The sequence below is a fragment of the Panulirus ornatus genome, chromosome 58, assembly GCF_036320965.1.
Source record: "Panulirus ornatus isolate Po-2019 chromosome 58, ASM3632096v1, whole genome shotgun sequence".
NCBI lineage: Eukaryota > Metazoa > Arthropoda > Malacostraca > Decapoda > Palinuridae > Panulirus > Panulirus ornatus.
In genome coordinates, this window is record NC_092281.1 from 4,840,842 (window position 1) to 4,859,565 (window position 18,724).

The window sequence follows — 18,724 nt, forward strand, 5'->3', positions numbered from 1 at the left end:
CACACATTCTTCAAGGCTCCCAGGACTTTTCGCCCCCTCCCCCACCCTATGATCACTTCCGCTTCCATGGTTCCATCCGCTGCCAGATCCACTCCCAGATATCTAAAACACTTTACTTCCTCCAGTTTTTCTCCATTCAAACTTACCTCCCAATTGACTTGACCCTCAACCCTACTGTACCTAATAACCTTGCTCTTATTCACATTTACTCTGAACTTTCTTCTTCACACACTTTACCAAACTCAGTCACCAGCTTCTGCAGTTTCTCACATGAATCAGCCACCAGCGCTGTATCATCAGCGAACAACAACTGACTCACTTCCCAAGCTCTCTCATCCACAACAGACTTCATACTTGCCCCTCTTTCCAAAACTCTTGCATTCACTCCCTAACAACCCCATCCATAAACAAATTAAACAACCATGGAGACATCACACACCCCTGCCGCAAACCTACATTCACTGAGAACCAATCACTTTCCTCTCTTCCTACACGTACACATGCCTTACATCCTCGATAAAAACTTTTCACTGCTTCTAACAACTTGCCTCCCACACCATATATTCTTAATACCTTCCACAGAGCATCTCTATCAACTCTATCATATGCCTTCTCCAGATCCATAAATGCTACATACAAATCCATTTGCTTTTCTAAGTATTTCTCACATACATTCTTCAAAGCAAACACCTGATCCACACATCCTCTACCACTTCTGAAACCACACTGCTCTTCCCCAATCTGATGCTCTGTACATGCCTTCACCCTCTCAATCAATACCCTCCCATATAATTTACCAGGAATACTCAACAAACTTATACCTCTGTAATTTGAGCACTCACTCTTATCCCCTTTGCCTTTGTACAATGGCACTATGCACGCATTCCGCCAATCCTCAGGCACCTCACCATGAGTCATACATACATTAAATAACCTTACCAACCAGTCAACAATACAGTCACCCCCTTTTTTAATAAATTCCACTGCAATACCATCCAAACCTGCTGCCTTGCCGGCTTTCATCTTCCGCAAAGCTTTTACTACCTCTTCTCTGTTTACCAAATCATTTTCCCTAACCCTCTCACTTTGCACACCACCTCGACCAAAACACCCTATATCTGCCACTCTGTCATCAGACACATTCAACAAACCTTCAAAATACTCATTCCATCTCCTTCTCACATCACCACTACTTGTTATCACCTCCCCATTTACGCCCTTCACTGAAGTTCCCATTTGCTCCCTTGTCTTACGCACCCTATTTACCTCCTTCCAGAACATCTTTTTATTCTCCCTAAAATTTACTGATAGTCTCTCACCCCAACTCTCATTTGCCCTTTTTTTCACCTCTTGCACCTTTCTCTTGACCTCCTGTCTCTTTCTTTTATACTTCTCCCACTCAATTGCATTTTTTCCCTGCAAAAATCGTCCAAATGCCTCTCTCTTCTCTTTCACTAATACTCTTACTTCTTCATCCCACCACTCACTACCCTTTCTAAACAGCCCACCTCCCACTCTTCTCATGCCACAAGCATCTTTTGCGCAATCCATCACTGATTCCCTAAATACATCCCATTCCTCCCCCACTCCCCTTACTTCCATTGTTCTCACCTTTTTCCATTCTGTACACAGTCTCTCCTGGTACTTCCCCACACAGGTCTCCTTCCCAAGCTCACTTACTCTCACCACCTTCTTCACCCCAACATTCACTCCTCTTTTCTGAAAACCCATACTAATCTTCACCTTAGCCTCCACAAGATAATGATCAGACATCCCTCCAGTTGCACCTCTCAGCACATTAACATCCAAAAGTCTCTCTTTCGCACGCCTGTCAATTAACACGTAATCCAATAACGCTCTCTGGCCATCTCTCCTACTTACATAAGTATACTTATGTATATCTCGCTTTTTAAACCAGGTATTCCCAATCATCAGTCCTTTTTCAGCACATAAATCTACAAGCTCTTCACCATTTCCATTTACAACACTGAACACCCCATGCATACCAATTATTCCCTCAACTGCCACATTACTCACCTTTGCATTCAAATCACCCATCACTATAACCCGGTCTCGTGCATCAAAACCGCTAACACACTCATTTAGCTGCTCCCAAAACACTTGCCTCTCATGATCTTTCTTCTCATGCCCAGGTGCATATGCACCAATAATCACCCACCTCTCTCCATCAACTTTCAATTTTACCCATATTAATCGAGAATTTACTTTCTTACATTCTATCACATACTCCCACAACTCCTGTTTCAGGAGTATTGCTACTCCTTCCCTTGCTCTTGTCCTCTCACTAACCCCTGACTTCACTCCCCAGACATTTCCAAACCACTCTTCCCCTTTACCCTTGAGCTTCGTTTCACTCAGAGCCAAAACATCCAGGTTCCTTTCCTCAAACATACTACCTATCTCTCCTTTTTTCACATCTTGGTTACATCCACACACATTTAGGCACCCCACTCTGAGCCTTCGAGGAGGATGATCACTCCCCGCGTGACTCCTTCTTCTGTTTCCCATTTTAGAAACAGAAAGAATAGTATGGCGAATAGTATGAAAGAAAGAAAGAATATATTATTTTTATATATATATTTTATATTATATATTATATATATTCTATATATATATATTTTATATATTTATATTATTCTTTCTTTCTTTCATACTATTCGCCATTTCCCGCATTAGCCCAGGTAGCGTTGAGAACAGGGACTGGGCCCTTGAGGGAATATCCCCACCTGGGCCCCTTCTCTGTTCCCTCTTTGGAAAATTGAAAAAAAAAGTGAGAGGGGAGGATTTCCAGCCCCTCCCTTATATATATTATATATATATATATTCTATATATATATTTTATATTATATATATTGTGGGCGTAGAGGCGACTAAAGGGAGGGAGCGGGGGCTGGAAATCCTCCCCTCTCGTTTTTTTTTTAATTTTCCAAAAGAAGGAACAGAGGGGGCCAGGTGAGGATATTCCAAAAAAGGCCCAGTCCCCTGTTCTTAACGCTACCTCGCTAAAAACGGGAAATTGGCGAATAGTTTTAAAAAAAATTATATATATATATAATATTAATATTATATATATTTATTATAATATAATATTATATATATATATATATTTTATGTAGGTTTGCGGCAGGGGGGGTGTGATGTCTCCATGGTTGTTTAATTTGTTTATGGATGGGGTTGTAAGGGAGGTAAATGCAAGAGTTTCCCGGAAAGGGGGGCAAGTATGAAGGGCTGTTGGGGATGAGAGAGCTTGGGAAGTGAGTCAAATTTTTGTTCGCTGATGATACAGCGCTGGTGGCTGATTTCATGTGAGAAACTGCAGAAGCTGGTGACTGAGTTTGGTAAAGTGTGTGGAAGAAGAAAGTTGAGAGTAAATGTGAATAAGAGCAAGGTTATTAGGTACAGTAGGGGTGAGGGTCAAGTCAATTGGAGGTGAGTTTGAATGGAGAAAAACTGGGGGAAGTGAAGTGTTTTAGATATCTGGGAGTGGTTTTGTCAGCGGATGGAACCATGGAAGCGGAAGTGAATCATAGGGTGGGGGAGGCGGCAAAAATCCTGGAAGCCTTGAAGAATGTGTGGAAGTCGAGAACATTATCTCGGAAAGCAAAAATGGCTATGTTTGAAGGAATAGTGGTTCCAACAATTTTGTATGGTTGCGAGGCGTGGGCTATGGATAGAGTTGTGCGCAGGAGGGTGGATGTGCTGGAAATGAGATGTTTGAGGACAATGTGTGGTGTGAGGTGGTTTGATCGAGTAAGTAACATAAGGGTAAGAGAGATGTGTGGAAATAAAAAGAGTGTGGTTGAGAGAGCAGAAGAGGGTGTTTTGAAATGGTTTGGGCACATGGAGAGAATGAGTGAGGAAAGATTGACCAAGAGGATATATGCGTCGGAGGTGGAGGGAACGAGGAGAAGTGGAAGACCAAATTGGAGGTGGAAAGATGGAGTGAAAAAGATTTTGTGTGATCGGGGCCTGAACATGCAGGAGGGTGAAAGGAGGGCAAGGAATAGAGTGAATTCGATCGATGTGGTATACCGGGGTTGATATATATATATATATATATATATATATATATATATATATATATGCGTGTCGTAGAAGGCGACTAAAAGGGGAGGGAGCGGGGGGCTGGAAATCCTCCCCTCTCGTTTTTTTTTTAATTTTCCAAAAGAAGGAACAGAGGGGGCCAGGTGAGGATATTCCAAAAAAGGCCCAGTCCTCTGTTCTTAACGCTACCTCGCTAACGCGGGAAATGGCGAATAGTTTGAAAAAAAAAAAATATATATAAATATATATATATATATATATATATATATATATATATATATATATATATATATATATATATATATATATTTTTTTATTCATTTTGCTTTGTCACTGTCTCCCGTGTTTGCAAGGTAGTGCAGGGTAACAGATGAAAGAAATGGCCCAACCCACCCCCATACACATGTATATACACACACGTCCACACAGGCAAACATACATACCTATACATCTCAATGTACACATATATATACACACACAGACACATACATATATACCCATGCACACAATTCACACTGTCTGCCTTTATTCATTCCCATCGTCACCTCACCACACATATAATACCATCCCCCTCCCCCCTCATGTGTGTGGGGTAGCGTTAGGAAAAGACAACAAAGGCCTCATTCATTCACACTCAGTCTCTAGCTGTCATGCAATAATGCTCGAAACCACAGCTCCCTTTCCACATCCAGGCCCCACACAGCTTTCCATGGTTTACCCCAGACGCTTCACATGCCCTGATTCAATCCACTGACAGCACGTCAACCCCGGTATACCACATCGATCCAATTCACTCTATTCCTTGCCCGCCTTTCACCCTCCTGCATATTCAGGCCCCGATCACTCAAAATCTTTTTCACTCCATCTTTCCACCTCCAATTTGGTCTCCCACTTCTCCTCGTTCCCTCCACCTCCGACACATATATCCTCTTAGTCAATCTTTCCTCACTCATTCTCTCCATGTGCCCAAACCATTTCAAAATACCCTCTTCTGCTCTCTCAACCACGCTCTTTTTATTTCCATACATCTCTTTTACCCTTACATTACTTACTCGATCAAACCACCTCACACCACACATTGTCCTCAAACATCTCATTTCCAGCACGTCCACCCTCCTGCGCACAACTCTATCCATAGCCCACGCCTCGCAACCATACAACATTGTTGGAACCACTATTCCTTCAAACATAGCCATTTTTGCTTTCCGAGATAATGTTCTCGACTTCCACACATTCTTCAAGGCTCCCAGGACTTTTGCCCCCTCCCCCACCCTATGATTCACTTTCGCTTCCATGATTCCATCCGCTGCCAGATCCACTCCCATATATCTAAAACACTTTACTTCCTCCAGTTTTTCTCCATTCAAACTTACCTCCCAATTGACTTGACCCTCAACCCTACTGTACCTAATAACCTTGCTCTTATTCACATTTACTCTGAACTTTCTTCTTTCACACACTTTACCAAACTCAGTCACCAGCTTTTGCAGTTTCTCACATGAATCAGCCACCAGCGCTGTATCATCAGCGAACAACAACTGACTCACTTCCCAAGCTCTCTCATCCACAACAGACTTCATTCTTGCACCTCTTTCCAAAACTCTTGCATTCACTTCCCTAACAACCCCATCCATAAACAAATTAAACAACCATGGAGACATCACACATATATATATATATATATATATATATATATATATATATATTGAATGTACTTGAATCTTTTATCTTCATTTCTAAGTCTCCCCTTATCGTGTTTCATTCTTTGTCATGAGTATCACCAAATAAAGATTTTTTTTTTCATACCATACATATATATGTGTGTGTGTGTGTGTGTGTGTGTGTGTGTGTGTGTGTGTGTTATTGGACTCCACCTGCCTGTAGTTATACTGCAAGTGAAAAGTAATATTTGGCAAGGTTGTACAATTGTTAATGGATGAAATGGAATATAATCACATCAAAGGATTTCTTCATCTAAAGATGTCTATCATTTCTCTCCAAATGATTGTAGCTCAGCCTCAAAGGTAAAGGAGTAGCATAAAAGAGGTCCTGAAGATATATAATCATCAAAATTCATTCGTACACATATATCTATTCGTACACATATATCTATCTATATTTCTTTACCCCAGAATCTTTACTTAAAAGTGTTCTGGTGTTACTCAAGGGCCTGTTTTTGAGGAACTCCCAAAAGTAATGCTACATTCAGCAGAAAAATAGGATGGACTCTATTGCAACAAGAAGTTCTTTGATATGATTACTCTGTTTTGTCAACTGACAATGGTAATACCTCGCCAGATTTGACTTTTCACTTGTGGTGGAACCTTAAGCTGGAGGAGTCTGGTAACGTATTCATATGTACTTATTATCATTCCATTCTTGTTTGCCAGTAGTTACATAAGAAAAAATCTTTTGTACCTAATATTGAGTAGATTCTTCTTTATAGATAAGCTCATTTTAACCAAATCTATAATCTCTGCTATCACTGGTTATACATGGTTATGTATCTTTGAAATGTAGCCACTGACTGCATTCTATATAATGACATACTTAATCTATTCACTGCATGCTCCCACAGTGTAACACACATCCTAACCATCAGCTTTGTACTCCTGTTACCTTACATCTTTCTTAATCCTAACAGAGGTAGAAGAGGGCTTTAGTATTGAAGAATAATTCATTATCTTAGGAAATATAACTCTAAATTCCAAAGAAAAGAATAATGATAGGAATAAAGAAGCTATAACTACAGGAACTACACATACACAATGACTACTGCAATACAATATAAAACTCGGGATTTTGCCAATCAGGTACTTAGTTCCAAATGTGACTGATGATATTTGCTGGACTGCTTTACAACACAACTTTTAAGGTACTCCTTGGTAGGGTATATTTGCCAAATTCAATGAAATATGACATTAAAATTCAGATTGCTTTACAACACAACTTTTGAGGTACTCCTTGGTAGGGTATATTTTCCCACTTAAATGAAATATGACATTAAAATTCAAAGTTGACATCAAGCTCTTGAAAAGTTTCAAGGTGGAAGATACTGATAAAATCTCCGGCTTTCTACAAAATACAAAGGTGCCTGGGATAAACTATATAAATCAATATTGCAGCAGACACTTAACACTATTCTGGCACTACATACAATTAACGAAAATCAGCAAATGGTTCATCCCTATAATCAAAAGGTACAAATGCCAGTCTTCTTCATACCTCTTTAGCTATCTTCTTACTAATTTTAGCATAATGACCATAATTTCTTAGACAAAACCTGTGCATCTCACCTTACATAAAATGAACCCTGCCAGTTTTACATCTAAAATTATATTTTCCTGTGCACTTTACTCCTTCCCTGCACAAGTCAAGGTACTTCTGTGCATTTATCACAGATCTCACACCTTTTACTAAGGGAACACTTGGTCAAATCCTGGAAGTGAGGGAAGAAGCGAGGCTGTTGTGGTGACTGCAGCACTAGTGGTTGTGACAGCAGTAGTGACAGCAGGGATTCCACTTCCTGAGAACTGGGATACCGTCCCTGGGGAATGCAGGGACCTTCCAGACACACCTGATGATTCACTTGAAAGAAGATTTACAGACATTACTCCCTCTTGACTAAACTCTTCACTTTGGGACCCAGAGAGAAGAGACCTAGTTTCTAAGGAATCTCTTGTAAAACCAGCCCCCTGCCCTAATAACACAGATTCCTTTTGCTCCTCCTGTGGTATGCGCAGTAAAGCAGACTCTAGAAGGCTGCGCTGAGACTCTCCTTCTTCAGCACGATGGGCTGTTGGGTCAAGTAAGGAGGGGCCTGTTATGTTGATTGAACCAGAGGGTAGATACATTCCCAATATCTTACTTATATCATCTCCTCCAGGACCAATTTCTTCCATGCTTGGTTGAAGTTCTGGTTCTTCTTTTATACTTTCTTCAAACAGTCTAAACTCTTGTTGGAATGATGGTGAAATGAAGTGTGTCTCTCCTGTTTGCCCTAACAGGCCTAAAGCACCAGAAAGGCTAGACGGACCAGACAGCCCAGATGGTCCTGCCACTGGTTCTGGTAAAAGAACCATAGGTAGAGGTTGATTTCCCGAGGTAGGTGGAGGAGAGGAAGCCACACTGGCATTAGGAGAGAGTGCTTGGGATGTAGAAGACCCAGGAGTGGCACTGAATTCTAAACCTTCCATACGGCTCAAATCAGAAATTCCATGACTTTTTTTAATGTGTCTTACTAAATGGTCCTTTCTACCAAACTTTTGGGGACAAATAGTACAGCTAAAATCTCTCTTTCCAGTGTGAACCACAAGATGCCGTTTCACATCCTTTCGAGTAAAAAAACGGCGATCACAGTGGTCACACTGAAATTTCTTTTCACTCGGACTTTTAACCGATCTGGATCCCACATGAACCTTAAGGTGATAAATAAGGTCTGGCTTTGTTTCAAACATTTTTTGACAAATTTTACACTGCAAGTCTCCTTCTTCTGCAGCATGTACCGCACAATGTTTTCTATAGGACATATAAGAATTGTACTCTTTGCCACAATCAGGCCTTTCACATTTGAACTGCTTGTTAGGATCATGAATCAAAATGTGATTTTTTAAATGGTCTTTACGATGAAAACTACGATCACATGAAGGGCATTGGTGTTGGCGTTCAGTTGTATGTATTAACTGATGTCGAACTAATTTGAATCGAGATGAAAATGCCTTGTGGCAATCTGTACAAGAAAATGGTCTTTCCCCTGTGTGAGAATATGAATGTTGTTTTAGCTTTCCTGGGCTATGAAACACTTTTTGACATATATTACAGGAATATACACTTCCACGGCCACGGGAGCTGGATCGTGGACTTCTGCGTTGGGGTGTTAAACTTAACACTTCAGATTCCTCAGAGTCACTTGAAGAAGCAGGGGAACCAAGCTCCTCCTTCAAAGTAGATTTTGGTTTCTCTGACTGCTGATGGTGTGAAATACTCCTAACAGCAGACCTCTTACCTGATGTAGAGGGTGTTGCAACAACCTGACTTCCACCACGTCTCACACCTTTCTTGCCTTGCCTACCTCGACCACTTGAGGTCTCACTTTTAGTGGTCCGAGTAGTCCTTATGCAGCGATGGTTTGTGAGGCTAGCAGCACTACTGAAAACAACCTCACACCAACGACAACGAAACCTCTGACGAGTGCGAAACTGCCATGAAACACCCTCCTCTGAAAAGATGATTCCAGTGCAAAAAAAAAAATCAGTCTTGAGGCACATAAAGCTTTATTCTAGGCTTGAATAACTTATAAAGTAAGAAAAACTCTATCATTAAATGTGTAATAACAAGAGGCAGAAATGATGTTGTTTAATGAGAAGCAAATTACCTAAGAGAAATGAAATGTCTGAGGACAACATGAAGTGTATGGAGGTCTGATCATGTAAGAAATCATAGATTATGAGAGGTTTGGTTCAGAGAGCAGAAGAGGGTGTAATGAAATGGAACTGAAATGGAAAAAGTATGAAAAAAAACTCCAACCCATAGTGCCAAGAATTCCAGCTCTCACTTCCTCTCAGGAAGTCACAAAACTTGAGACAGGTAAGGGATGCTTCTTTCAGACCACCTCCACAACTACCAATCAGCAAAAAACTGCCACTCATTAATCCATTAGTCCAACCCTTGAAAGGATACCCATCAGTAAATATCAAACTAGCTCTTCAATGAAATGTCTGTCCTTAACTCAAACCAGTTACAGAGGTGACTGAGCTTGCGCACATGTACCAGGAATTACTTTGGTTTCTGTTTCCGAGAGCTGGCTGCTTGTGTGCCCACACCACTAGCTAGACCATGCAATACTCATCAAGCTGCTGCATCACACAATTACTTTGTGATTATCAGCAACTCAAGGGTGGGTCGATTTATACCCACTTCTTTCCCTACATGGTGAAGCTTTGAAACTCTCTACCTTCTCATGTCTTTCCTAATAACTATTGATCTGGCACATTTCAAGACAGGTGTTTCACTTTCTCAAAAATTCTTATGTACTTGTCCTTGTATTTTCTTTTCCTGTTCCATAATTCTCTCTGTATTTATCAAGACCCAGACTTGATATGGACTTTTATCCATGACTGGAGCCTTCAACAAAAGAAAAATCAATGGATGAGGTACCTCACACACTGGATATTGCTTACATTCCTTGACAGTACATCAGACCTATGCCTTAAGTAAGCTAATTGTTCTTCAAATGCTGACCACTTTCTGATATTATTCTTCACACAAAAGTCCACAAAATCATATCATTATTACTAATATTATCATTATCATCATTATCATTATTACTATTATCATTACTATCATTATAATCATTGTAAGCATGTGACATTTGTTTATTCATGGTCAGAGTAAGAAAAAAACTCTTGAACTTCAGAAATGAATTTTGGATCATGAAATGCGTTAAGATGAAGGCTTTGCTTTACAGTATACTATACACATATCCAAAGAAACTAGATTGAAATGTATTTTGAAATATTGTACTCTGCTTAAGATCATCACACACATTTCTTGTTTCCCCCCAGCTGAAACAGCACTAGCAAGTGAACACTGTAATGAAGGCTACCTCATCATTGCTACACACACACACATACACACACACACAAACACACACACACATACACACATTTTCATACTTGATCACCATTATCTGCATGAGCGAGATATCACCATGAAACCAACAAAGAAAGGCACAACTGCTCACATACACATATATAAACACATAGGCACACACATGTACATATACATAAATATCCATAGATGCATCAGTGCAAGTAATCACACAAAGAAAGGCCATATCAACTTACATCCATACACAAGCTGTCATATGTAATGCACCAAAGCCACAGCTCCTTATCCACAACCAGGCCACACAGACCTTTCCATAGTTTACAACAAACATTTCACATGCCTTGCTTCAGTCTACTAATCCCAGTATACTACACTGTTCTAATTCACTATATCACGTGCATGCCTTTCACTCTCCTCGATGTTCAGCCCTTGATCACTCAAAATCCCTGAACTTTGTTTGTTTCACTATGAATCAGGGCATTCAGGTTTTTTCCTCAAACATACTATCTATCCTCTCTCCTCATCTTAGTTACATCCACAAACATTCAAGACATCCATTCCAGTCTGAGCTTTCAAGGAGAGTGTGCACTCCACGCCTGGATCATTTTTCTGTTTGCTCTTTAAGAAACTGAAAAACAAGGAGAGGGTTTCCAGCCACCCTCAGCTCCCACCCTCTTAAGTCGCCTTCTACAAAATGAAGGTAGAATTCTTTCTCCCCTACCTCAGTGCTTTACACATGACAGCTACAGACTGAGTGTGAACGAATGTGGCCTTTTTTGTGTTTTCCTGGCACTACCTCGCTGACACGGGATGACGATGCCATTTCCTATGGGGCGGAGTGGCGCCTGGAATGGATGAAGGCAAGCGAGTATGAATATGTACATGTGTATATGTCTGTGTATGTGTATGTATGTATATGTTGATATGTATATGTACGTATATGTACGCGTTGGGGCGTTTATGTATATATATAAATATATGTGTGGAAGGTGAAAACATTATCATGGAGAGCAAAAATGGCTATGTTTGAAGGAATGGTGGTTCCAACAATGTTTTATGGTTGCGAGGCATGGGCTGTAGATAGGGATGTGGGGAGGAGGGTGGATGTGTTGGAAATGAAATGTTTGAGGACAATATGTGATGTGAGGTGGTTTGATCGAGTAAGTAATGAAAGGGTAAGAGAAATGTTATATCATACTTTGTCGAAAGAAAGGCACAACCCATCCACATACACATGTATATACATACACACCCACACACGCACATATACATACCTATATATTTCAATGTATAAATACATATACATACAGACATATACATATATACACAAGTACATATTCATACTAGCTGCCTTCATCCATTCCCGTCGCCACCCCGTCACATATGAAATGGCAACCCCCTCACCCCATACGCGTGCAAGGTAGCGCTAGGAAAAGACGATAAAGGCCACTTTCGTTCACCCTCAGTCTCTAGCTGTCACGTGTAATGCACCAAAAAAATAGCTCCCTTTCTACATCCAGGCCCCCAAAAAACTTTCCATGGTTTATCCCAGACACTTCACATGACTTGGTTCAATCCATTGATAGCACGTCGACCCCGGTATACCACAAAGTTCCAATTCACTCTATTCCTTGCACGCCTCTCACACTCTGTATGTTCAGGCCCCGATCACTCAAAATCTTTTTCACTCCCTCCTTCCACCTCCAATTTGGTCTCCCCCTTCTCCTTGTTCCCTCCACCTCTGACACATATATCCTCTTGGTCAGTCTTTCCTCACTCATTTTCTCCATATGTCCAAACCATTTCAACACACCCTCTTCTGCTCTCTCAACCACACACTTTATATTTCGGCACATCTCTCTTATCCTTACATTACTTACTCAATGAAATCACCTCACACCACATATTATCCTAAGATTTCATTTCCAAAACATCCATCCTCATCCATACAACCCTATCTATGGCCCACACCTCACAACCATATAACATTATTGGAACTAATATTCCTTCAAACATACTCATCTCTGCTCTCAGAGGTAACATGCTCTCTCTTTCCACACATTCTTCATTGCTCCCTGAACCTTCGACCCCTCCCCCACCCTGTGATTCACTTCTGCTTCCATGGTTCCATCCACTGCCAAGTCCACTCCCAGATATCTAAAACACTTTACTTCCTCCAGTTTTTCTCCATTCAAACTTACATCCCAATCAACTTGTCCATCAACCCTACTGAAAGTAATAATGCTCTTATTCACATTTATTCTGAACTTTCTCCTTTCACACACTTTACCAAACTCAGTAATCAACCTCTGCAGTTTCTCACAGGAATCAGCCACTAGAGCTATATCATTGGCAAACATCTGACTCACTTCCCAGGCCCTCTCATGCACAACAGACTGTATACTTGCCCCTCTCTCCAAAACTATTGCATTTATGCCCCTAACCACCCCATCCATAAACAAATTAAACAACCACCCCATCCATAAACAAATTAAACAATCATGGGGACAATACACACCCCTGCCGCAGACCAACATTCACTGGGAACCAACACTTTCCTCTCTTCCTACTTGTACACATGCCTTACATCCTCAATAAAAACTTTTCACTGCTTCTAGCAACTTACCTCCCACACCATATACTCTTAAAACCTTCCACAAAGCACCTCAATCAACCCTATCATAAGCCTCCTCCAGATCCATAAATGCTACATATTTTATATTTATTTATTTTGCTTTGTCGCTGTCCCCCGTGTTTGCGAGGTAGCGCAAGGAAACAGACAAAAGAAATGGCCCAACCCACCCCCATACACATGTATATACATACACGTCCACACACGCAAATATACATACCTATACATCTCAATGTACACATATATATATACACACACAGACACATACATATATATACCCATGCACACAATTCACACTGTCTGCCTTTATTCATTCCCATCGCCACCTCGCCACACATGGAATACCATCCCCCTCCCCCCTCATGTGTGCGAGGTAGCGCTAGGAAAAGACAACAAAGGCTCCATTCGTTCACACTCAGTCTCTGGCTGTCATGCAATAATGCCCGAAACCACAGCTCCCTTTCCACATCCAGGCCCCACACACTTTCCATGGTTTACCCCAGACGCTTCACATGCCCTGATTCAATCCACTGACAGCACGTCAACCCCAGTATACCACATCGATCCAATTTACTCTATTCCTTGCCCTCCTTTCACCCTCCTGCATGTTCAGGCCCCGATCACTCAAAATCTTTTTCACTCCATCTTTCCACCTCCAATTTGGTCTCCCACTTCTCCTCATTCCCTCCACCTCCGACACATATATCCTCTTGGTCAATCTTTCCTCACTCATTCTCTCCATGTGCCCAAACCATTTCAAAACACCCTCTTCTGCTCTCTCAACCACGCTCTTTTTATTTCCATACATCTCTCTTACCCTTACATTACTTACTCAATCAAACCACCTCACACCACACATTGTCCTCAAACATTTCATTTCCAGCACATCCACCCTCCTGCGCACAACTCTATCCATAGCCCACACCTTGCAACCATACAACATTGTTGGAACCACTATTCCTTCAAACATACCCATTTTTGCTTTCCGAGATAATGTTCTCGACTTCCACACATTCTTCAAGGCTCCCAGGATTTTCGCCCCCTCCCCCACCCTATGATTCACTTCCGCTTCCATGGTTCCATCCGCTGCCAGATCCACTCCCAGATATCTAAAACACTTTACTTCCTCCAGTTTTTCTCCATTCAAACTTACCTCCCAATTGACTTGACCCTCAACCCTACTGTACCTAATAACCTTGCTCTTATTCACATTTACTCTGAACTTTCTTCTTTCACACACTCTACCAAACTCAGTCACCAGCTTCTGCAGTTTCTCACATGAATCAGCCATCAGTGCTGTATCATAGCGAACAACAACTGACTCACTTCCCAAGCTCTCTCATCCACAACAGACTTCATACTTGCCCCTCTTTCCAAAACTCTTGCATTCACCTCCCTAACAACCCCATCCATAAACAAATTAAACAACCATGGAGACATCACACACCCCTGCCGCAAACCTACATTCACTGAGAACCAATCACTTTCCTCTCTTCCTACACGTACACATGCCTTACATCCTCGATAAAAACTTTTCACTGCTTCTAACAACTTGCCTCCCAAACCATATATTCTTAATCCCTTCCACAGAGCATCTCTATCAACTCTATCATATGCCTTCTCCAGATCCATAAATGCTAAATACAAATCCATTTGTTTTTCTAAGTATTTCTCACATACATTCTTCAAAGCAAACACCTGATCCACACAGCCTCTACCACTTCCGAATCCACACTGCTCTTCCCCAGTCTGATGCTCTATATATGCCTTTACTCTCTCAATTAATCCCCTCCCATATAATTTCCCAGGAATACTCAACAAACTTATGCCTCCGTAGTTTGAACACTCACCTCTACCTCCTTTGCCTTTGTACACTGGCATTATATGCAAGCATTCTGCCAATCCTCAGGCACTTCACCATGATCTATACATACATTGAAAATCCTTACCAACCAATGAACGACATAGTCACCCTTTTTTTAATTCATTTCACTGCAACACCGTCCAAACCCACCGCCTTGCCGGATTTCATCTTCCGCAGAGCTTTCACTCTCTTCACCACATCATTCTCCCTGACCTACTCACTTCATACACCAACCCAACCAAAACACCCTATATCTGCCATTGTATCATCAAACACATTCAACAAACCTTCAAAGTACTCACTCCATCACTATCTGTTATCACTTCCCTACTTGCTCCCTTCACCGATGATCCCATTTGTTCTCTTGTCTTATGCACATTATTTACCTCCTTCCAAAACATCTTTTTATTCTCCCTAAAATTTAATGATACTTTCTCATCCCAACTCTCATTTGCCCTCTTTTTCAACTCTTGCACCTCTCTCTTGACCTCTTGCCGCTTTCTTTCATACATCTCCCAGTTATCTGCACTACTTCCTGCAAATACCATCCAAATGCCTCTCTTTTCTCAATCACTAACAATCTTACTTCTTTATCCCACCACCCACTACCATTTTTAATTTGCCCACCTCCCACCTATCTCATGCCACATGCATCTTTTGCACAAGCCATCACTGCTTCCCTAAATACATCCCATTCCTCCCCCACTCCCCTCATGTCATTTGCTTTCACCTTTTGCCATTCTACACTCAATCTCTCCTGATACTTCCTCACACAAGTCAAAAGGAAGGTGCAACAGTTGAAAAAGAGGGCAAATGAGAACTGGGGTGAGAGAGTACCATTAAGCTTTAGGGAGAATAACAAGATGCTTCGGAAGGAGGTAAGTAATGTGTATATGAAAAGAGAACAAATGGGAACGTCCATGAAGGGGGAAGGGGGAAGTGATAACAGGTAGTGATGAAGTAAGACGGAGATGGAGTGAGTACTTTTGGAGGTTTGTTGAATGCGTTTGATGATAGAGTGGCAGATATAGGGTGTTTTGGTTGGGGTGGTGTGCAAAGTGAGACAGTCAGGGAGAATGGTTTCATTAAGAGAGAAAGGTAGTGAAAGCTTTGTGGAAGATGAAATCTGGCAAGGAGGCGGGTTTGGAGGGTACTGTAGTTGAATTTATTAAGAAAGGGGATGACTATGTTTTTGACTGGATGGTAAGGATATTCAATGTATGTATGGCTCATGGTGAAGTGCCTGAGGATTGGCAGAATGCATGCATTGTGCCACTGTATAAAGGCAAAGGGGATAAAGGTGAGTGTTCAAATTACAGAGGCATAAGTTTGTAGAGTATTCCAGGGAAATTGTAAGGGAGGGTATTGAGTGATAGGGTGAGGGCATGTACAGAGCATCAGACTGGGGAGTGGCAGTGTGGTTTCAGAGGTGGACACATACAATCTCTCCTTGTCATACATAACGCTTGAAAACATTTAACTCCTATCATAGTTGTTATGAAAAAGGTAAGGAGGTAAAGAGTGCCATAGCTTTGTTGCGCAGGGAAAAAACATATACAATATCCCACACTTGGGTAGCCAAGGCCACACAGAAATCATGTGATCTAAATTCTCCTCAGGACTGACTATATTTTGTGCTATAAGCCTTGGAAGATCACACACCAGATAAGGAAGAGAGTGAAAAGTAGAAAGAAATACTTATGAAAGATTACTGAAGGTTATGGAATTGCCAGATGCAATTTTGGAGATAAAAGAAAGGAGAGAACTATTGGTTATGGTCACAAATTAAGGGAATGCCAAGTCATGGTTACTTTTGACTTGGAGTCATCTAGGCAGGGGTACTTAGGAAAGCCAAGACACTTAAAGGCAAAGTGGAATTCAGTGGGGTATGCAGCAGAGGAAGAAAGGGAGATAAGCAAGGAATACAATCAGAGGAAAAAAAATTGAAGATGCCAAATAGAGAAAGAGGAAGGAAAAGAACTGCCAGAGAAATAGGGTTAGGAAATGGTAATGTCTGACAGAAAATAATGCATTCAAATCTTGCTGCAATAATGGAATAATGGTAAAGAGTTGGAAATCAAGGATCATACAAGAAAAAGTGCATCTGATATTGCTGGGACTGTAGAAACAAAGCTTACTAAAGAGACCCTCTTCTCCCCAGAGAGATACATGACAGTAAGTAGGGGAAGGAAAGGCAAAGGATGGAGAGGATTGGCCCTCTTAATAATAGATAGCCTTAAATTTCAAGAAATAATGGAGGATGGCTCATTCACATATCAAATAATGGGAAGAGTAACTGCAGAGAAATGCATAATGTGGTTAATATTATTTTTTTTTTTTTTTTTTTTTTTTTATACTTTGTCGCTGTCTCCCGCGTTTGCGAGGTAGCGCAAGGAAACAGACGAAAGAACTGGCCCAACCTCCCCCCCCCCATACACATGTACATACACACGTCCACACACGCAAATATACATACCTACACAGCTTTCCATGGTTTACCCCAGACGCTTCACATGCCTTGATTCAATCCACTGACAGCACGTCAACCCCTGTATACCACATGACTCCAATTCACTCTATTCCTTGCCCTCCTTTCACCCTCCTGCATGTTCAGGCCCCGATCACACAAAATCTTTTTCACTCCATCTTTCCACCTCCAATTTGGTCTCCCTCTTCTCCTCGTTCCCTCCACCTCCGACACATATATCCTCTTGGTCAATCTCTCCTCACTCATTCTCTCCATGTGCCCAAACCATTTCAAAACACCCTCTTCTGCTCTCTCAACCACGCTCTTTTTATTTCCACACATCTCTCTTACCCTTACGTTACTTACTCGATCAAACCACCTCACACTACACATTGTCCTCAAACATCTCATTTCCAGCACATCCATCCTCCTGCGCACACCTCTATCCATAGCCCACGCCTCGCAACCATACAACATTGTTGGAACCACTATTCCCTCAAACATACCCATTTTCGCTTTCCGAGATAATGTTCTCGACTTCCACACATTTTTCAAGGCTCCCAAAATTTTCGCCCCCTCCCCCACCCTATGATCCACTTCCGCTTCCATGGTTCCATCCGCTGACAGATCCACTCCCAGATATCTAAAACACTTCACTTCCTCCAGTTTTTCTCCATTCAAAAAATATTATATAATGCTAAAAAAAAAAAAAAAAAAAAAAAAAAAAATACAAGAATCCAAAACAAATATCTACCTATCTATTCATCAATCTATATCTCTGACACCTGTTCTCTCACAGAATTCTGTCAAAGGGGTGGCTACAGCAATAGAGTCACCATAAGTAACGAACTTCAGTGCTACTTCTTAGCCTTTAATGCTTAACCCATAACAGGCCACTGGCAAAGGACAACTCTAGTGCAGTGTTTGCAGAGGCTCCTACCTACTGTTCCTACTCACTATATCTACCTAATGTTCCTACCTAATACTTCTAATGTTCTAAATGTTCCTACCTACACCTTCAATCTACTGCTCCTATTGTTGTGCCAAAAGGCAGCGTTCGTGTTCGTGCATAGTGCTCACCACAAGA

General features: G+C 41.3%; 1 protein-coding gene across 10 annotated transcripts in view; it reads right to left on the reverse strand.

The window, feature by feature from the left end:
• Positions 1-3,549: 3,549 nt before the first annotated feature.
• LOC139766865 (uncharacterized) overlaps positions 3,550-18,724 on the reverse strand; it is a 163,997-nt gene continuing 148,822 nt past the window's right edge. For 6 of the 10 annotated variants that reach the window (XM_071695864.1, XM_071695865.1, XM_071695868.1 and 3 more), the window contains one exon: positions 3,550-9,283. In XM_071695864.1, the coding sequence (XP_071551965.1) occupies positions 7,482-9,283 (1,802 nt within the window). In that variant the 3' untranslated portion in view covers positions 3,550-7,481. The remainder of the gene's footprint in view (positions 9,284-18,724) is intronic. The other 4 variants (XM_071695863.1, XM_071695862.1, XM_071695860.1 and 1 more) reach the window with 2 other exon arrangements.